Source organism: Felis catus, chromosome A2, assembly GCF_018350175.1.
Source record: "Felis catus isolate Fca126 chromosome A2, F.catus_Fca126_mat1.0, whole genome shotgun sequence".
Classification (NCBI taxonomy): Eukaryota; Metazoa; Chordata; class Mammalia; order Carnivora; family Felidae; genus Felis; species Felis catus.
In genome coordinates, this window is record NC_058369.1 from 3,855,600 (window position 1) to 3,875,457 (window position 19,858).

The following is a 19,858-nucleotide window of genomic DNA, read 5'->3' on the forward strand; positions in this document are numbered from 1 at the left end:
ATCTGTTTGAGCTTGTTAATGGCGTTATTTCCAACTACTTTATAGACTTTCTGACTCCTGGATCTGATGGTTTCTCAAACGGGTGACCCTACCCTTTCCTAGGCTGGGCCCCTGCCCCAAGGCCACCCTTTCTTGTCCCTGGAGCTCCTCTGTGACCACGGGAGGGATCGTTCAACCCACCCCCCGGCACCTCTGCCAGAGGACGAAGGCTCGGGCACACCCTCCAGCCCCCAGCGTCTGACCAGCTCAGTGTTTGGATCCAGTCACTGGGTGGCCCATGGCGTGGGGAGAACAGTGGCTCCAACCCCGTGCTTCCCTCCACGGACTCCGCTCCGTCAGGGGAGGGCAGCATGGCGTGGCACGAATCCCAGCTCTGGTTTAAACCCACTGTGTGACTTGCAGGCGGCACCTGTCCCCCTCTGAGCCTCTGTTTCCCCATCTGTAAACTGGGCTGATGACTGCCCTGTCAGAGCTGGCCCGGCCCCTCTGGTTCTGGGTTCTCAGATCCCAGTACGGCCCTTTAGACACCGTGTGACCTTGGACGAGCAACACGACCTCTCCGGGCCACGTTCTTTAGCAGACTGTTTACGCGATGGAAGGAGTACAGACCAGCTCTCCGGGCACCCGCCTGCCCCAGGGACGGGAGGGGACGGGATGGGCGGGGTTAGGACAAAGACTCCACCACCGGCCGGGGTCAGACGATCTTCCTTTAATACAAAGTCGATATATCTACATACGCAGAGGTGGGAAAACCACCCAACTGCTTCCGTTTGAATAAACAGTGTTGAAAGCGACGGCAGACCCACTCTTATACAAAGAGAAAAACTCACTTTCTCGGGGGTGGGGGGATCCCAGTCTTCTGCCCCGTAGTCCCAGAGGGAAAGGGTCCCTGATCCGCGCAGAACATGGTCTCTCTCTCTCCCGGAAGAAGTGGGACCCCCCCCCGTTTTGTCCAGTCCCCCCTCCACAAGGGCAGGAGACGGCTGGGGCTCAGGCGGCGGGGTGGGGGGGGTCGCTGCCCTCTCCTCGGAGGCAGCACCCACCCCGGTGGGTTTGAACCTGACGCTGGTGGGCCGGAGTCCCCCCGCTGCCCCACCCTCAGAACGGTCCTTGATATGTTTCAGAATTTAAAAAAGACAAGAAAAAAAAAAAGAAAAATGCAAAAAGGAAGAAACCAGGAGCAAAAGGGCCTTCTGTTCTTAAGTGGGGCCCACCTTCCGACGGCAGGAGAAGGAAGCCAGGCGGCCCTGGGGCTGGCTGACCGACCCCGCACGCGCAGGCCTGGGAACACAGCCGTCGCTCGAGAACGTTCTCTACGGTGAAAAAATAGACTGTCTGTGAACGGAACAGGAATACGCAAAGTCCTTCTTTTTAAATTTGTTGACTGGTAAGTCTTTTTTTTTTTTCTGTTTGTTTCTTCTTTAAAAAAAAAATGAAAAAAAAATACACTATTTAAAAAAAGAAATGTCACTGGATACAGTTACACTGAGTTGGGAAGGAAAGCTGAATCCTGCACCCCTTGCCCAGTGGGACCCCCCACCCCCCACACCAGGCTGCAGGGCAGGAGGGCTCTCTGGGGGCGGGGCGGGGGGGGGGGGCGGGGTAGGACCAGGGCTCGAGCTCACCGCCCTGCCCGCCTCCGGTTCCGGGGAGAACCCCTTGTTTGCTCACCGCCCCCCCCACCCCCCCCCACCCCGGAATCTCTCGGTTCAGAATCGGAAGGAAATGAGGAATGTGGCAGTAGCCGGAGGCGGTGGCCGGGCCGGCGAGGCTGCGGGGGGCCGCGTCGTTCCTGGAGGCCGAGCGGAAACGTGGCCGCTGCCCGCTCCTGCCCTGGCGGCCGGGGGTCCAGGTCTCCGGGGGCCCACCCGGCAGGGGCAGAGGCATCCAGGCCGGTGGCACGGGGCCAGCGGCGACCATGGCGTTAGGTTGCATAGTGGTCAAAGCTTCCGAGGTACTCCAGCGCGGCCTGGTAACAGAACTGATACTCGTCCTGCGGGAGGGAGGGAACCGCGGCTCAGGTCGGCGCCTCTGCACCTCCTTAGCCTGCCAGGGCTCCCCGCTGCCCTCGGGAGCAAGGCGGGCGGGCGCCCGGCTCCTGCAGCAGGGGCGAGTCGCACCTCTGCACAGTGGCAGAGGCTGGGCGCTGTCCCCGCATGCCCTCCCCCCCTGCAACAGTGCCCTCGGGGCTGGGAGTCCCACTGCAGCACTGTCTCAGGAGCGACGGGGCGGTCGCAGGGAAGTCCTTTCTAGCTCTGGGCCTCGCTTTCCCCATCTGGGGAGCAGGGGGACTTTGGGGTCCGTGGCCTGTGTCGGGGCCTGGCTGAGCCACGAACGTGCTGTGACTTTGGGAGCTGCCCCACGCCCTGGGCCACTCCCCGGCTCTGGATTTCGGTCTGTTGTCGTGTCAAAAGGTCCGACTAATCCCCTTCTGGCCCCAAACAGGTGCCGAGGACCTTCCCAGACGACCCAGGATGGAAGGTGACTGCCCCCATCTCCCGGAACAGGAAACTGAGGCCCGCCCGTCGCCTGGCCCGCCGCCCTCACCTCCGTCTGCACCATGGCTGGCCTCTGGGTTCGCAGCATCTTCACCGTCTGGAAAATGTCCACCACGCCCTCGTACCGCATGCGCTCTAGCACGATGCTGAGCGTGATGAACACACCCGTCCTGCCCACGCCGGCGCTGTTGGGGGAGGGAGGGGCGGGCACAGCCGGTCAGGGTCTGTTCCCGAGCGAACCCCGTGTGACCGCCCGATGCCTCAGGGACGCAGACAGCCCCAGCGGGACTGCCTGGGTGGGGCTTGAGGCTGCGCTCGCTAGGCCTCAGTTTCCCCAGCCGGGCAACGGGCGCGCTGGGGCCTGAGGGACCGCGGCTCACCTGCAGTGGACAGAGATGGGGCCGTCCTGGCCGAACTGTTCCTTGGTCTTGTGCACTTGGCCGATGAAGTCGATGAAGCCCTCCCCCGACTTCGGGACGCCCTGTTCCGGCCAGTCCGTGAACTGGAACTGCCGCACGGTCCGGGACTGGCCGTCCTGCAACGGAGGGGGTCCGGCCGCGCCGCTCAGGTCGGCAGCGGTCACGGCCGGCTTCCCGCCCGCGCCGGCCTCCGGCCCCGCCTTCCGCCACCGGCCAACGCCACCCTCCAGCAGCCCCCTCGTCCGGTGCTGCCCTCTCACGAGCCGCCACCCAGAGCTCCTCTGTCCCCCTCCCGTCCAGCGGGAGCCCCCCCGCCACGCCGTCGCCTTTCGCTTTCATCCTTCACCACCCACGGCTGCCACCCTCGCCGCATCCAGCAATACCGTCCACTGACTCTCCAGTCCCGCGTCCCGCCAATCCCGTGGGCCCGCCCCGCCCCGCCCCGAGCGCCGCGACCGACAGCTGACAGCTGTTCGGTTGCGTTCATCAGCCTTCGCCACCCGCTGGCAACGTCTCGACTGACCCGCCCCTTCGTCCCAGGCAATCCCCGCCCCCTCCCACCCCTACCTGCGTGACGCTCCGTCGCCCCTCCCCACTGCGGTGGGACCGCCCTGTCCCCGCTGCTCGCAGCCCACGGCCCGCACCCTCTGTCACGTCCCCCCCCCCCTGCTTTCAGCGCTGCGACACAGAGCTCCACAGACTTGCTGCTTCCAGGGGACACCCCGCTCGCTCCCTCTCGCACGGCCCCTTGGGCCTTGTTCCCTAGGGAGCAGCGCGGCACACGCTCCACTGTGGGACCCACACGGGACACGGCCCTCTCTTCCCCCTTGTGGTGGTAGCAGTGATCGTTCAGCTCGACGACCCGCTCTTCCTCCTCCCAACCCCCGATGCTTACGCCTACCCCCGGGCCTTTGCTTCTACCCCCAACTAGGGAAGCCTTCTCCGCCTCACGAGGTGGCGCTGAGCAGAGTCCGGCCCGGGGTTCCAGGCCCTCCCAGCCACCCCTCCCCATACTCACCCGGGCGTCTGTGACCTTGAACTCCCGCAGGATATACTGAGGCATGTTGTATTCCGCCATCGGATCCACTACAAAGTACTGGTAGCGGGCGGAGCGCTCGGCAGGCCAGTACTGGTGACATTTTTCCTGTTGAGAAGGCGGCGGTGGTCAGCTCGGGCCCCACCTCTGCTCCCTGGCCCCACCCTCGCCCCGCCCCCGGCCCCGCCCCAGCCGCGCCCTGGCTCCCGTGGCCCCGCCCCACCAGCGGCCCCGCCCCACCACGTGGCCCCGCCCCGCCCCCCGGCTCACCCTGCCCATCTCCCGCAGCTTGGTCAGCATCACCACGATGGTGGAGTTGTTCTCCCACAGCGCACGCCAGAAATCCTCCGTGGTCTCCGCCAGCGGCCCCTGCGTCGCGATGTAGGCCTTCTGCTGCCTGCGGTGTGGGGGTGGGGGGCACGTGAGATGCAGTGCCCGCCCCTGCCGCCTCAGGACCCACCGGTCACTGGGCCGTCTCCCCGTCTGTCTTGTTCGGTCCCCTCCATGAGCCCGTTGCGCACCCAGGGAAACCGTCAGCCTCGGAAGTTGCATCACCTCCCAGAGGCTGCCGGGCCTCCCCCGACCTCCCCCACCTCGTCAGGTGCCCGTAAACTCCTTCCGGGTGTCTGCACAGGTTGTTTCCTGTCACCCTCCAGCCTCTGAACAGGCGGGGACTTCTGCTGCCACACCCCACCCCTGTTGCCAGGGTGTCCCAACCTCAGCACTGACATTTGGGGCTGGGTCGTTCCCCGGGCTGGGCAGCGTGAGGCGTCCAGCAGCATCCCTGGCCTCCACCCACTCCCATTAGGACCAACACGTCCCCAGGCACTGCTCGGTTTTCCCTGGGCGGCAGAACCGCCCAGGTTGAAAACCAGCAACGGAAGAGGACGGAGGGAGAACCCTGTTACAGACAGCAGCCATCAGTTAAATACCCAGCTAAAGAGCCCCTCCCCCTCGGCTGAGCCTGCCCGTGTCCGGCTTCATTTCCCCCGTGAGGCTGGAGGCCCCTTGGGGGCGGGGCGAAGGCGAGGCACCTGTAGCCGTCGATGAAGCTGGCGTTGATGTAGTCGGAGCCCTCCACACCACGGATAGGCTGCAGGCAGACCCGTGTGCTCTCATAGGGCATGATGTTCACCAGGCGGTTCTTGAACTTGTTACAAGGCAGATTGGCACTGATGAAGCGGGATGTGTGGGCTTTGGAGTTGGCCAGCCGCTGCGGAGACCGGGAGGCCCGGGGTCACTGGCGGGGCGGCCTCCGGCCCCCGGGGCCGGGCAGGGCTGTGTGTTTGCCCGGCCGGAGCGCGAACGGCAGCCCCGATCCCGATCTCGGCGCCCCCCGCCGCCCCCGCCGGGGACGCCTCCCAACCTTGAACTCGAGCTCCATGCCGGTGACGTGCTCGCCGGGCTCCACCTGCGCCAGCTTCTGGATGTAGGCGTAGAGGCTGCGGGCGGGCACCTCCGTGTTGCCGCAGCCCACGGCCTCCAGCAGGGCCTCGTGGATGAAGCTGTACTGGTCCTCGGTCTGCACCATATAGTTGCGCTGGGACCGCATGAGGGTCACGTGGCCGTACACGTCCACCGTCTTCTCCGGCTTGATCCGCTCCAGCATGGCGTCGATGACGATGAAACAGCCCGTGCGACCCACGCCGGCGCTGCGGGGACACGCATCGCGGTCAGGGGCCCCCCGAGGGAGGGCCGGGGGCGGGGGCGGGGGGCGGGCAGGGGTACCTGCAGTGCACGACCACGGGGCCCGCGTCTGGCGGGTTGCAGGCCTTCACCCTCCGCAGGAAAGCCAGGAATGGCGTCGGGTACTCGGGCACCCCGTGGTCTGGCCACGCCGTGAACTGGAACTGCCGCACCTCGCGCTTCTCGCTGGAGCCGTTCTGGGGGCCACGGAGACACTGCCTGTCACCGCGGCCCACGACGCACGTGCAGAGGAGGTCAGCTTCGCGCCCCGCCTCTCTCCCCAAACCCACCCCCGGATCTCGGCCGGGGGCAGCTCCCTCCTCCCAGGTGTTCTGGCCAGAACTCAGAGGAGTGGCCCTTGACCCAGTGGCCCCCCCCCCCGCCGCCGCATCCAACACACGAGCCCAGACTGGTGGCTCTGCCTCCGTCTATACTCCCTGGTCCAGTCCCCTCTACCCTGGTCCCGCCGCTCCAATCCTCACCGCCCTAGTCTGTCCTCCCCGTAGTAGCCCCCAGAGAGCACTTGTGAGCACCTGAATCAGGTTGGCCCTCCTCTGCCCACCACCCTCCAGGGCTCCCATCCACCTTGGGGTAAGAGACCAAGTCCTCCCCAAGGCTCTGTATTCTCTGCCGGGTCCCCTCCCTGCCCTCCCCTCCTCGGTCACTCTGCCACAGCCATGATATAAGGCCTTCTCACTGGTTCTTCATCATGCCAGGCATGATCCTGCCCCAGGACCTTTGCACAGGCTGAGCCTCTGCCAGGAATGCGGTTTTCCCAGATCTCATGGCTCCCTTCCTCACCATCTCCAGGTCTCCCGACAGATACTTTATTTTTCTCCTTCTACGTGTTAAGATTTCTTACTTGACATATTTATTGTCGGTGCCTGGTCAACTAGACTTAAGCTCTGAAAGAGCAAGAGAGTTGGTCTGTCTTGGTCCTTGCAGCGTCTCAGCACCCAAATCAAGCCCTGACATACCACGTGTGCTTAGTTTTGACAGAAGACCTGGCTGGAGTCTGGGGAACATTGGGGTACCAGTAGCACCTCCGCTCCCCATAATAACAATTAAAAAATGCCCTCCAGATGGCAAATTGTCCCAATTGAGAACAAATGATATAGAGAGACACATGGAACCGTGTAACGGACAGCAGCCATCAGTTAAATACACGTCTAAAGATTCCCTCTGCCCCAGTCCTGACTACCCCAGCTGGCAGGGACTTTCTAGCTTTGTTTTCCACCCATCACAGGCCTAGACTGCGCGAGGCCAGAGGGCAAGGAGACAACAGGTTCATTGCTAAGTTGGGTTCTGCTGGTTTTGTCCTTCTGGTGTGGCTGGAGAGGAGAGGTGCCCTCCTCTGAGCCTCAGTTTCCCCATCTACGAAGCGGGCTACAAGACCATGTGGTCAGCCTGGGCCGACATGCCTGGTTTTCTGTGTCTCTCGGGGAGCTCCCAGGGCAGAAGCTGGGGCCTCCAGCCTTCCTCTTCCGCCCCCATCACCCCCTCCCACAGCTCCAGCCCCAGCCCGGGTCCTACCTTGTGCAAAGAGAAGGTCCGAACACAGAACGTGGCCAGCTCGATGGTGTCGAGCAGCGTGACCTGGATGAAGCCATACGTCTCCGTGCCCCGGTTGGGCCAGTACTGATCACACTTGATCTGTGGAAGGCAAGAGAACGGAGGTGAGCACGGGCGGGGGTTGGCCGGGGGCTCGGGGGCCGCAGGGTCCAGCCTCACCCGTGATTTCTCCTCTAGCCGCGTCATCATGACGATGGTGGCTGAGCGCTGTTCCCACACCATGCGCCAGAAGTCGCCGAAGGTCTCGGGCAGCGGCCCCTGTGTGGCAATGTACGCGTTCTGCCTCCGGTAGCCGTCCACATAGTTGGCATTGATGTAATCGCTACCCACAATGCCTACAGCCCGGGGAGAAGCCAGAGATCAACAGGGGTGCTGTCGTCTCCTACGCTGGTTCTCTCTGGCCCACCGCTTCCTGGAAGTCCTCCTAGACTGCCCCAAGCTCTCCCCAAAGAAACCACGGAGCATGAATTTTGTGGTTTCTCCACCTGAGCACTACAACCTCTGGGGGCCAGCTTTCTCTGTGGCGGGGCTGTTCTGTGCATCGCAGGGTCTGAGCGGCGTCTCTGGTGCACCCTCGAAACGCTCCTAGCTCCCTCTCCCCCAGCACGTGAATGCTTCCTGGGCATTGAGAACAACTGACACAGAGGGACGCGTGGAAACAGATTACGGACAGCAGCCATCAGTTAAGTACGTATCTAAAATACCCCAGTGGCTTCTGGCTGGGGCCATGACCAGAATCAGGCTTCAGCTTCCCCCTCCGTGTCCTGGCTCGTCCACACTTCAGAACAGGCAAGGGCGGGATGGGGCCCAGGCCGCTACCTTCGATGGGCTGGAGGATGACGCGGGAGTGGTCGTATGCGATGACGTTGGCGTAGCGGTTCTTGGGCTTGTTCACCTCCAGGTTGGAATGTTCCCACGTGAACTGCTGGCCTGGATCAATGGACTGCAGGGGAAGGGGAGGTGGGGGGCGTCAGGATGGGCGCTGGGGGGGTGGGGGGTCGGGGGGGGCAGGAGGCGGGGCTAGCTCACCTCATACTCCTGGGAGAGCTTGAGGCTGTCGTTGGCCTTGAGGCGGTCCGTGTGCTCCGCCATGTCCGCGATGGGGATCGGGGGGTGGCTAAGCATGCCTGGGGGGAGAGCAGACCCCGTGGTGCGGGCCGGTCACTTGGGAGCCAGCCTGGGGGGCGGGGGGCGGGGGGCTCTACGGTGTGAGTCTGCAATGGACGAGCCGCGGTTAGAGGGAGTGGCGGGGGAGGGGAGGGCTCAGGTCGGCCTGCGCTGGGGCCAGGACCCCCGGCCCGTGGGTCTGTCTGCAGGTGGAGTGTTCGAGGAGCAGCTCCAGCCGAGTCTGACAACCCCGGCTGACGACGTCCACCCATCTTAGTGATCCCAACCCAGCTGGGGACGCAGGGGCTGGGGAAGGGTCGCCCTGGAGGACCTCAAGCTCCCGGAGCCTCGTGGCAAGAAGTGGGCAAGTGACACAGAAATGGAAGAAGCCGACGGGGCTGGCCAGGCCTTTGGAGACACTGTTCCCCAGGGCAGGGGCCAGAGACGCCACCCCTTTCTGGGATCAGATCCTTCTGGGATCAGAAGGACTACAACGTCTTCTGCCGGGCAGAGCTGGGGAACTGGGGAGCAGGGGGCAGTGTGTGTGTGTGTGTGTGTGTGTGTGTGTGTGTGTGCGTGCTCGGGGGTCCCCGTCTGTCTGCGCAGCTGCTTGGAGCAGGTGCGGTGAGCCCCTGACCTCCGGGGGCTCGTTCCCTCATCTGGCACATGGAATGGTGACCCTTCGGCGGGAGGGGTTGCTGGAGGGAACGGGGCGGGGGCCTGGCTCTTTCTCCCCAGTGTCTGCGTCTGCACGACCCCTCTCCCCTCCCGGGGCCCGGCAGGCCGAGCTACAGGCCGGGCTACAGGCCGGGACAGACGTAAAGGACTGCCAGGCGGGCTTACGTACAGCTGCTGCCCTGGGCGCTCCCCAAGAGCCCTTATCTAAGGAGCGAGGGCTGTTTGCCCAGTGGGTCCCCCTGCCTGTCACGCCGGAGGACCCCCCCACCCCCACAGACACACAGTCACAACCAGCAACCTACGGGCCCAACGGACCAGACCCCCAACTCCCTTGAGAAGCCAGCACAGGACAGGTGGACAGAGATGAAAACAAACGGGGGTGTGGGGGTGCGCGAAAGGAAGCTGAGAACAGAGAGACACAGGAACTAACTTTCAAAGTGAAACCCCGGCTCCCTGAGGGGGCTGCTGAGGCCTGAATCTGCAGAAACAGCAAACAATAAATAAATGAAAACACGCAGGGGCCCCGCCTCCCCCCATCCCCCGCTGGACGCACGCACAATGGCCAGCCAACAGACGCAAAGGGCAGAGCAAACTGAAAGGACGAGGGACGCACGCTGCCCGGGCCCCGATCCGAGAACCTGCAGCAGCTGCCGTGTACCCCCTCTGACTGGACTTCAGCCGGTCCTGGCTCTTAGCCGTGACTTCGGGAAGATTCTGAGGCCCTAGGCTCTTTTGACGCATCCCCCCAGACCAACCCGGCCTTGGCGCCCGTTAGGGTCAGCAGAGACTTTAGATGAGTGGCAGGATGGTGAGGGAGGAGCTTGGGGGCAGGCGAAGGACATATGGGCCCATGCCGTGAGCTTTAAGAACAGCAACCGTCAGTTAAATATGTGTGTTAAAAATTAACATCTGGAGGGAAACGGAAAAAACCGATGTAACCCAGTCCAGACACAGAAGAAAAGTGGTACGTGAGAGGTGCCGCAGGAGACCCTCCACGATCCCTTATGGAGGACTGCAGCCATCAGTTACGCTTTGTCTTAGCCAAAGGGCTGAGCAGTGACTGCAGCCATCAGTTAAATACAGATGTTTAGAATCTCCTTTTGGTCGGAAACAGTTAATACGAGACGGGAGGCCGACAGGAAGCAGAGACTGGGTGAGTGTAGATGGTGGTTGTAATCGTGCTGTGAGCCCAGCAGGAGAATAGCAGCCATCGGTTAAATTAAAAACCCCTTACGTGGTGAGCAGCAGCCGGCATGAGCCCAGTAAGAGGGAAAAGATGAGAAAGTATGTGGGTCACTGCACGTAAAGACGATCGAGGACAAGACCCTGGTTGGTTCAGTCTCCCCGAGGCACGGCAGGCGACTTTAGCTCGCTCCCGCGACTCTACAGGGAACCGTCAGGAGGCGGGGCCGCACACAGGAGCCAGGCAGGGCGGGGGGGGGGGGGGGGGGGCACCATCGCTGTATCTCGCCACGGGGACATCCCACGGGAGGATGGGAAAAGGCCACGGGAAAACCCGAACACCCACCACCGAGGGGCCCGGAGACCGGAAGTGGGGACGGAAGCATGGCCCTTTCTGCCAGGAGAAACGAGGGGGTTTTGGTCGGTTTGAGTTTTAGGTGTCCTTTCTGCTCCCAGGGACGACCCCGACCACCAACTGAAGGCAGCGTTTTGTTTTTAAAAGCCTCACTCGGCTGTAACAGGAACCGCTCTGTGGAATCTCCAAGCTGAGGTCCACGCGGGAAGGTGGGCAGCGGGCGCTTAACTGCGCCGGAGGGCGCAGCAGGGGCAGAGGAGGGGCCGCCGAGCGCCAAGGCGGCTGCTTCCTCCTCCGCTCGGCTACGGCCCCTGGCGGTGAGGATCCTGGCGCCTGCGGGAGGCACGTACCTGGGGTCTGGAAGTTAATGCGTCTCATCTCCACGGGGTCCTTGGGGTGGTGGGGGGCGAGGTCAGCGTTGTTCAGTAGGCATTTGGTGCGGGGCTCTGAGTCCTTGCGTTTACTTCGAGGGGGCAAGCAGAGGAGCCCGTGAGCGTGCCAGCGTGTGCCCAGCGTGCCCAGAGACGCACACGTACGCATGTGAGCACAGGCGCCGCAAACGAGCGACCCAGCCGGGAGGAAAGGGACCGTGCACACGTGGGACTGGGGTTCCCGGGACCGCGCGCAGCCTGCCGGCACAGCCGAGGGTCCCCTCGCCCCGCGGGCACGGTGCCACCCCGTTCCTCCTCCTCAGCTCTTGCCCTACGTCTCCTAAGGATGGGGCCAACCCTTACCTGTCAGGTTTGCTGCTCCCGAAAGCACACGCGGGTGAGGAGGAGGGAAAAAGAAGACAGGTGAGGCCATGCTGGCCAAAAAGGGCCTGTTGGGGGACGCTGGGTGGCTTGCTTAACCCCTCAGAGCCTTGGTCTCCTCCGGAAAACGGGGCTAATGCTTCCTGCTCGGGTCCCCGCCACAAAAAGGAACGTCCCAGCCTTCCCTTCCCAAGCGGAGACGTGTCCTGTGTGGCCACTACACTCACTGTCCTTGTGAGACGAGGCAGAGGCGGCCTCCGCCCCAAATCGTCCCGCTGAGCGGAGCGTGGACCTTAAGAGGAACCGAATCACGAGCCCGCTGTGAACCCCGGCCCTTCCCCAGGCTGTGTGACTTTCACCAGGTGGCTTAACCTCTCTGGGCCGGAGTCTTCTCGTTTCTGTTCCTTCTACGAGAGCACCCTTCCCTGGACCTTCCGGACCCTGCTTCCTCTTCCAGGAAGCCCTCCCTCCTATCAAGCGGGGAGTGCGAGGGGCTCACTTCTTGTAGAGCAAGATGGCGATAACAATGCAGATGATGAAGACCACAGCCAACACGGGCCCAATCACCCAGATGAGGCCCTCCTCGCCGTCCACGATGGGCTGGGGGTCCGGGTTATCCAGCTGGAAGGGATCTGAGAAGGGGCTGGCCGCAAACGTCTGCAGGAACAGGGCGCGAGGGGCCCCCGTCAGTGCCCGTCCCGTGCCTCGTGGCCAGGTGGGTCGTCCTCAAACACAAACCTGTCTCCCTCCCCTACTCTAAAGCCTCTGATGGCTCCCCAGGACCCCTGACCCCGGGGACACCCCCCCCCCCCCCCCCGCCACGGCCTGGCCCTTGCCAATCTTTGCTCTCTCCCCTTCCCCCCTGCTCTGCTTCAGCCCGGATCGCAGAAGGCCGGGAGGATGGGGGTCTGGCTCGGAGGCCAGCGCCCTGGGGGCCGAGGTCACTTCGGGGCCCGCCCGCTCAGAGGGCGAGGCCGGACGCAGGCAGGCACCACTCGGGACTCACCGGCTCGCTCTTCTGTAGCACCGCGAGCACGAAGAGGACGTATCGGTGACCGGGCTCCAGGCCCCTGTTGTCAAAGCCGCCGTACTGCTTCTGGTCGCCCGGGTGGAAGGTGGGTGGCAGCACCGAGAAGCGGGCCGCGATGTAGGGGCGGGGCGCCTCCAGCTGGCGTGAGTGCCGCAGGCTGCGCCTCTGCAGCCGTGAGATGTCCTGGATGAGCTGCAGGAACAGAGGTGCGGGTGGCTCAGAGCCCGGCCGGCAGCGCCTGGGCACGCAAGAGGCAGGACGGGCCTGGGCCCCGGGCCCTCACCTCCTCCAGATCCATGTCTTCCGGGCTACCCAGAGGGGCCAGGAACTGGCCACCGCGAGACTTACGCAACGGCACCATCACAATGAAGTAATTCCTGTCGGGAGAAGGAGGATCGGGGGTGCGTCCAAGGGATGCCTTGGTTGGAGGTGGATGGGGGAGCCCCTGCTCTCTGCGTCTTCCCTCCTGCTACTCCCCTGTAGCCCCAGCCATACAGGACTAGGTCCTGACTCAAGCCTCCAGGCTTCTGAAGGGGTGGTTCCTTCTGCCTCGAAAGCCTATTCCGGTTCTATTTCTTGAACTCCTACACATCCTTCAAAGCCCCAGCTTCCATACCCACAACGTCCCCGTAGTCCTTAACTCTCCTCTGCTTCCCAAGCAGAGCTCTCCTCTCCCCGTTGGGAAACCCTCAACCCTGGGTGGATCTCATTCCTGGTATCCAGCGCCTGGCCCCGGTCACAAAGCTGGCTCATGGGGGTGGGAGGAATCTTTCGGGGCACTGGGGTGGTTTGGATCATACTGGACAGGCACGGGGCTCTGGCCGTCGGGCAGATACACCATGATGAAGCCGTCAGAGTCGGGCTTGGGGGCCACGCTGGGCTTGGCACTGAGCAGGTTGAAGGCGGTCCAGGCAGTGACTGTCTGCTGAAGGCCACCCAGGCTGCTGCCTCGGTTGGTCAACACAAAGTTGTAGAAGGTGTTGGGCTTGAGGTGCGTGATGAGCTTTTTGGTGGTACGGCCATCCACGTCCAGTGTGAGCCCGTTGTATTGGATCTGTGGGCCAAGGCTAGCTCAGCGGGGGCCTAGGGTGAGCCCCTGACCCTGGCTGAGCCTTGACCCCAGACTGAGCCATAATCCCAGCTGCACCTCAACTCTGAGCACTGATCCCAGAAGAAGCCTCGACCCCGGACTGAACCCTGACCCTAGACAGACCCTCAATCCCAACGGAGTCCCAGCCCTGACCGAGCCCTAATCCCAATCCTGTCTGAACCTCGACCCCAGGCTAAAACTCAATGCTAGACAGATCGTCAATCCCAGCTGAGCCCTGACCCCAGACTGAGCCTCAATCCTAGCAGAGTCCCAACCCTTGTTAACCCGTAACCTCAGATTGAGCCTAATCCCAGACTGAGCCTCAATCCCTCAATGCCAGCTGAGCCCTGACCCCAGTTCCCATCCCAAGTTAAGTGCTGACCACAGACCGAGTCTCAATGCCAGCTGAGCCCTGATCCCAAGATGAGCCCAGCTCCTGAGCCTCAATCCTCGCACTCGCCTGATCTCACTCAGCCCCGAGTCCAGCTGAATCCCCAGCCTGGTCCAAGCCGCGACTCAAGACCGACGGCCAACCCTGGCCAAGCCCCAGCCCCTAGCCTGGGCCGCCTGTTGCCTGTGGGGGCTGGGGGGGGGGCGGGGGTGAGCACCTTGTAAGGTGTGGGTGAGTTATAGTTGTCAGGAAACTCCCAGCTGAGCAGGACCGAGGTCTTCATGATCATCTTCACCTTGAAGTTCTTGGGCGAGACTGTGCGGGGCAGCAGCCAAGTGGGAGAGAGCAGAGGAGAGGCCCCGTGAGTGCGGGGGTGGGGTGGGGCGGGGCGGTGGGGCGGGGCGGGGTGGGGCGGCCCAGGCGCTCCCTGCCATCCGCTGTGCCTGTGCCCGTGGCCTTCCTGCCTGGCCCTGCCTGGCCCTGTCCCAAGTCCCTGCCGGGGAAGACGGCGCGGCTGCAGAGAGAAGGAGGGGCGGAGGGGGGAGGGGAGGGGGGGAGCGGGGGTGGGGGGGGGCGGTGGGGGCGCTGGTCCCACCTTTGCCAACGCCGGAGCCTCGGGGTCCGGACTCGCCTTGAGCGTCCACGAGGAAGCAGAAAAGTGACCACTTACCTGGGCGGGGGGAGAGGGAGGGGGCTGGGGTGGGGGTGGGCACGAGGCCCGGTCCGGCTCTGGTGCGGGGATCGCCGCGCGCCTACCTTGGTCCCGCAGGAACGTCCGGTAGCGGACGGGGGGGCTGTAGGGGCCGGGGCCCTGGCGCGTGTGGGCCCGAACTTGGAGGTCATAAGCCGTGTCGGGCTTGAGGCCCTGCAGCGTGAGCACGTTCTCGGCGCCCGGCTCGGCCACTGCCGGCAGCTCGGTCTCTCGGGCGGGGCCCAAGGCCCCGGCCTCCCGCACGGCCACCGTGTACTTGACGATGGCCCCGTTGCGCTCGGCGGGCACGGGCGGCAGCCACCGGAGCAGGACGGTGCCGGCCGAGGCGTTGCCGGCCGCCTCGAGGATCTGCGGGTGGCCGCGGGGCGCGTCCTCGGGGATGCTCAGGGCCTCGGCCGCCTCCTCGCCCAGGCCTCCTCGGCTGCGGGCCGCCAGCCGGAACACGTACGTGGCCCCCTTATGCACGCCCGGCGCCGTGTAGTGGTCCTCGGTGGGCGGGAACTCCAGCGTGGCCAGGGGGGCGTCCTCTCGGCCGAACTGCAGGCGGTAGCCCAGCACCTGGTCCTCAGCGGTGCCGGCCGGGGGCTCCCAGTGTGCCAGCAGGCTGCCCTCGGGGGTCTGCTGCACCGACAGGGTGGGGCGGCCCAGCACTGCGGGGAGACAGGGCGAGCGTCAGGGCCACAGGGCCATCCCGGCCTGGGAGCAAGGGCAGAGGGCCGCCGACTTTTGAAGAGGGTCTCGGGAGGGCCTCGCTCGGAAGCCAAGACGTGAGGGAGCCGAGGGTGGCGGCGGAAACGGTGTTCCGGGCAAGGGAAGCAGCCTGTGCAAAGGCCCTGCGGCGGCACTGTGCCGGGCGAGTGGGAGGGCGGGCGAGGAGGCAGGGGACTCGGGGGACCTGATGCAGGAAAACATCTACAGGTGTCGGGCGGGCGAGGAGGCAGGGGACTCGGGGGACCTGATGCAGGAAAACATCTACAGGTGTCAGAAGAGGCCCTTGGACGCTTATCTTTTGTTTTCGTTAGGAAGTCAGTCATCTTGTGCCTCACTGATCTGCCCCTTGCAGGATTAACACCCACGGGACACAGCAACGTCCACGACCCTGCCCTTGCCCCATGGTTCTCGCAAGCAACGTGCCAAGGTCCTGCTAAGCCCTGCAGGAGAGATGCTCTACAAAGAAAACCAACCCTGAGGTGCCTGGCTGGCTCAGGAGGTTAAGCATCTGACTCTTGGTTTCAGCTCAGGTCATGATCTCATGGCTTGTGGGTCGGAGCCCCGCGTCGGGCTCCCGCAGCTCGCAGTGGGGACCCTGCTTGGGATTCTCTCTCTCTCCCTCTCCCTCTGTCCCTCTCCCGCTTGCGCTGTCTCTGTCTCTCTCAAAATAGACAAATAAACTTTAAAAATCTTCAATAAAACCAGGCTTCTTCCCTGCAGGACTTATCAGGACCTTTTGGGAACTGTGCTCTGAGCAGCCACAGCATGTGTAGTGGGTTTTGTGATGCGACGTCCCTGCGAGAAGAGGAAACGATCAGGGGAGGCTGCTTGGAAGGGGTAACGAGGGTGCTGGACACAGAAGGATACAGAGGCTAGGCAGACGGAGGGAACCGCATGGGCAAGGATTGGCAGGAGCGTGGGGAGGGGTTGTGTCCCGCGGGCCTGGAACATCAGGCTATGTGGGCAGAGGGAGGGTCGCTGGGGAAGGGGTGGGTGCGGGACGCGTCGGGGAGGCCTCAGGACCCGTCACTCCTGAAACACAAGCAACTTGTTCTCCACCCCACACCTTTGCCCAGGCTGTGCCATCCGCCCAGAACCCTCTCCCCTTACACGGCTGCCTCTCCCTCCTCAGCTTTGGCTGGGGTAAAAACAGTCCCTCGGGACAGGCGGTAGGGGCCTGGAGGGGCCGGAGGGGGAAACTGAGGCAGGGCTGCACGGAGAAGAGGCGTCGCGGGCAGCGGGGACGATGGGCGCGGTAACTTTCAACCACAACCCACTCGGGGCCATCACCGCTGTGACGGGGGCAGCACGGGGGTGCTGGGGGTGCCCGGAGGGAACCCTGGACCGAGGCTGTGGCACGGGGGGCGGGGTGGGGAAGGCTTCCCGAGGAGGGGCGGGCGAATCAAAGACCTAAGGACGGGGAGCACGCAGCTGGCCCGGAGAAGGGTATCCAGGCAGAAGGAACAGCCCCGGAGAAGCCCGGAAGGGACAGAGGCCTGGTAACGGCTCCCACCTTTCCGGAACTAAGCGGGCAGGGAAGCCAGGGATGAGGACGTGGCAGGGCCGGACGCCCTCCCGAGGAGCCCCTGCACCTTGGCTCTCTGTCCCCGCTGCCCAGCGCAGGAGCTCAAGGACTCCGCGGGACGGTCTGGGGGTGGGGGGCCCGTGCAGGGGTCTCGTACCTGCTCCCTTGGTCACCACCACCTTGGGTTTGCTGCGAGCACCGTCGCCTTTCATGGTGTAGGCGGCTACCGTGATGGAGTAGGCGGTCTCGGGCTGCAGGTTTGTGATGACCATCTCCTGCGGGCAGGGACGGGGAGGGGTCGGCGACACAGTTGGGGCGGAGAGCGGCCCTGCCCATCCCCTCCCCTCCCCAGGCCGGGGTCAAGCAAGGCAGGCGGGGGGCCCGGTCCGCGGGCAGAGGCGTGCATCCGAGCGCATGCACACCCCCCAACACGTCACACGTCCGTGCTCAAACGGGCACACGCAGCCTGACCCCCGTCGTCTTCCACCTGGACGGGCGCGGTCACCCGGGGCTCCCACCCTTGCCGCTCCCTCCGTCCCGTCCCCCCCCCCCCGCAGCGGCCACCAGAGGGCGCCTGCAAGCACCCACCCTCCTCCCACCGCCCTGGGGCAGAGGGGCTACAGGTTGATGAGGCACCTGCGTCTCATAGGGAGCCTGAAAGCGACACGGTGGGGCCGTATTTACGTCACAGAAGTGGGGACAAGCTACAAATCAGGCCTGTCCCCCCCCGCCCCGCCCCCGAGAGCTGATGAGTAAACCTCTGTATCACCGCCGATACCCCGCCCCAGCCAGACTTGTAACTAGACGCATACCGTTGACCCTTGGACAACATGGGGGGGAGGGGCGCTGACCAGCCCCCCTGCCGCCCCGTGCAGCCAAAAATCTGCACACAACTTCTGACTCCCCCAAAACTCGACTACGATTAGCCTCCCATTGACTAGAAAAATGCTTACAGGTAACATACTCGATTTCACGCGTCTTGTATGTTTTTTTCTTTTAAAGTTTATCTATTTTGAGCGAGAGCGAGTGTGTACAAGCGGGGGAGGGCCAGTGTGTACAAGCGAGAGAGAGAGAGAGAGAGAGAGAGAGAGAGAGAGAGAGAGAGAGAGAATCCCAAGCAGGCTCTGCACTGACAGCACAGAGCCCGACGCCGGGCTCGAACCCACGAACTGTGAGATCGTGACCTGAGCCGAAGTCGGATGCTTAACCGACTGAGCCACTCAGGTGCCCCGTTCTACACTGTTTTCTTAGAGTAAAGCAGTTAAAGAAGAGACAGGAGATCTGAGGGAAAGAAAATACATTTATGGCGCTGTAATGTGTCCACAAAAAAAAAAAAAAAGTAACCCCAAAACAAAACAAAAAACCCAAATTCTGCATAAAAGTGAGCCTCCACAGTCCAAACCCACGTTGTTCAAGGGTCAAGTGTATTCACGGCCCTCTCCTGCACTGGACTGTGACCCCCAGGGGGGCGGGCTCAGGTCAGTCTCGGTCACCTCCACACCTGCAGCAGCTCCTGGCTACACAGGATCTACATACAGTAGGTGCTCGGTAAATGCTTCTCTGGCAAACGTCGGAGCCCTCCGACCCGCACGCGTATCTGCGTCCACCCTCACGCAGCTGCACGCGTGCCCACGTCCCCACGCATGCACACCCACAGACACGGTCCAGCATGCCAGGGAGCTGTGGGGCGGCCCCGGGTCAGGGGCAGGAGGAGGGGGACGGGGATGCACGGAGAGAGGGTCTCCTGCCCCTGAGCCGCACGTTTAGCCCCTCCCGGGGTCTTGGTGCGTGGGAGGGGTTGGGCCAAAACCGTGGTGGGAACTCCCCGCCCCTCCCTTCCCTGGGGGGTGGGACGGGTATCGATTGAACATCAGGCTTGGGGCTCTTCTGAGAGCCCGCGCCTCCGTGTCAGGGCTTCTAGAAAGACAGACGGAGGAGAGGAGGCATAGCCATGCCAACCGGCCCAGGGCCTCCTGAGAAAGCCCGAAAGGGTGGAAAGGGTACTGCAGGCCTCCTTTCCTGCCCTGGGCCCACTGACCCTCTGGCCACTCAAGGGCCCCGATCAAGTGGACGCTTTGGCCACAGAGAGAAACTTCGAGGTCAGAGAAGGCCGGGAAGGGTGATAAAACGGTCAGGCTGGGTTGGAGAGAGGCCCAGTCCGGAACTGCCAGGCCTGGGTCCAACCGGGGAGGCTGTGGGGTGCAGGGGTGGGTCGGGGCTGCAGGAACAGCTCGAGCCACAGGGAGCAGCGCTGCCGGCTGGACGGGCAGGGGAAGGAACAGTGTGAGCCCGGTCCCAGGGGCCATCCAGGTAAGAGGGCTGACATATATAACCTGTGGGTCACGTCCTGTGCCCTGCGTCCGGGACCCCTGCGGGGTTCCTGTGCCCATTTGCCTGACTTCAAAACCGAGGCTGCCTGCTCCAAGAGGTAACCAGTAGGCATCTGGGGCCAGGGGGGGAAGACCCTCTTACCAGGGAAGTGCAGGGGAGGGGAGGTGGGGACGGGGTCACGTCACTGCACGGCCCGCGGGAGAACACTGCAATGGCCGAGCAGGGGTGCTACTTACATATTCGGCTGTGTCATCTGTCTCCCACTGAGCGTGGGAGGCGGCGGCAGGGGAGAGAGGAGTAGGTGAGCAGGTGGCCAGAGACAGAGAGAGAAGCAGCAGCGAGAAGGCAGGAACGCAGGGTCCGGGGGGCCGCCCCGCCCACCCGGCGCCCCGCCCGCCCCGGCCCCGCCCCGGCGCCCCGCCCACCTGGGCATCGGCCAGCATGACGTCCTTGATGCGCGGCGGCCCGCGGGCCTCGGCGCCCTCCATGCGTACGTAGTGGACCTGGTAGCCGCGGATCTGGCCGTGCTGCCGGCCGGGCGCGGGCGAGCGCCACAGCACGCGGATGGCCGTGGCGTTGAGCGCCTCCGCCTCCACCTTCCGCGGCGGCGCGCTGGGCACTGGCGGGGGCAGGGGAGGGGCGGGCAGGGCCGTTACTGGGGCGCCCGGCCCTGCCCCGGGCAGCACCGCTGCCCCGTGCCAGGGAGCCAAGTGGCTGCCGGTTAGCTGGGATGCTCTGAGCGCTCACCACCAACGGGGGAGGGCGTGTGCCCCACTTACAGGT

General features: G+C 64.0%; 1 protein-coding gene across 19 annotated transcripts in view; it reads right to left on the bottom strand.

Annotated features, from left to right (window-relative positions):
* Positions 1 to 694: 694 nt before the first annotated feature.
* The window catches only part of PTPRS (protein tyrosine phosphatase receptor type S), a 95,872-nt gene continuing 76,708 nt past the window's right edge, over positions 695 to 19,858 (bottom strand). For 8 of the 19 annotated variants that reach the window (XM_023250840.2, XM_023250845.2, XM_023250843.2 and 5 more), the window contains 24 exons: positions 19,501 to 19,694; positions 19,312 to 19,338; positions 16,902 to 17,019; positions 14,553 to 15,158; positions 14,014 to 14,111; positions 13,116 to 13,369; positions 12,599 to 12,692; positions 12,292 to 12,507; positions 11,785 to 11,942; positions 11,268 to 11,279; positions 10,884 to 10,996; positions 9,427 to 9,474; positions 8,241 to 8,338; positions 8,031 to 8,154; positions 7,371 to 7,546; positions 7,173 to 7,292; positions 5,682 to 5,836; positions 5,320 to 5,605; positions 4,988 to 5,166; positions 4,224 to 4,350; positions 3,936 to 4,061; positions 2,879 to 3,033; positions 2,548 to 2,683; positions 695 to 1,993 (listed from right to left, as the gene is read on the bottom strand). In XM_023250840.2, the coding sequence (XP_023106608.1) occupies positions 1,925 to 1,993; positions 2,548 to 2,683; positions 2,879 to 3,033; positions 3,936 to 4,061; positions 4,224 to 4,350; positions 4,988 to 5,166; positions 5,320 to 5,605; positions 5,682 to 5,836; positions 7,173 to 7,292; positions 7,371 to 7,546; positions 8,031 to 8,154; positions 8,241 to 8,338; positions 9,427 to 9,474; positions 10,884 to 10,996; positions 11,268 to 11,279; positions 11,785 to 11,942; positions 12,292 to 12,507; positions 12,599 to 12,692; positions 13,116 to 13,369; positions 14,014 to 14,111; positions 14,553 to 15,158; positions 16,902 to 17,019; positions 19,312 to 19,338; positions 19,501 to 19,694 (3,689 nt within the window). In that variant the 3' untranslated portion in view covers positions 695 to 1,924. The remainder of the gene's footprint in view (positions 1,994 to 2,547; positions 2,684 to 2,878; positions 3,034 to 3,935; positions 4,062 to 4,223; positions 4,351 to 4,987; positions 5,167 to 5,319; positions 5,606 to 5,681; positions 5,837 to 7,172; positions 7,293 to 7,370; positions 7,547 to 8,030; positions 8,155 to 8,240; positions 8,339 to 9,426; positions 9,475 to 10,883; positions 10,997 to 11,267; positions 11,280 to 11,784; positions 11,943 to 12,291; positions 12,508 to 12,598; positions 12,693 to 13,115; positions 13,370 to 14,013; positions 14,112 to 14,552; positions 15,159 to 16,901; positions 17,020 to 19,311; positions 19,339 to 19,500; positions 19,695 to 19,858) is intronic. The other 11 variants (XM_045044344.1, XM_023250851.2, XM_023250850.2 and 8 more) reach the window with 5 other exon arrangements.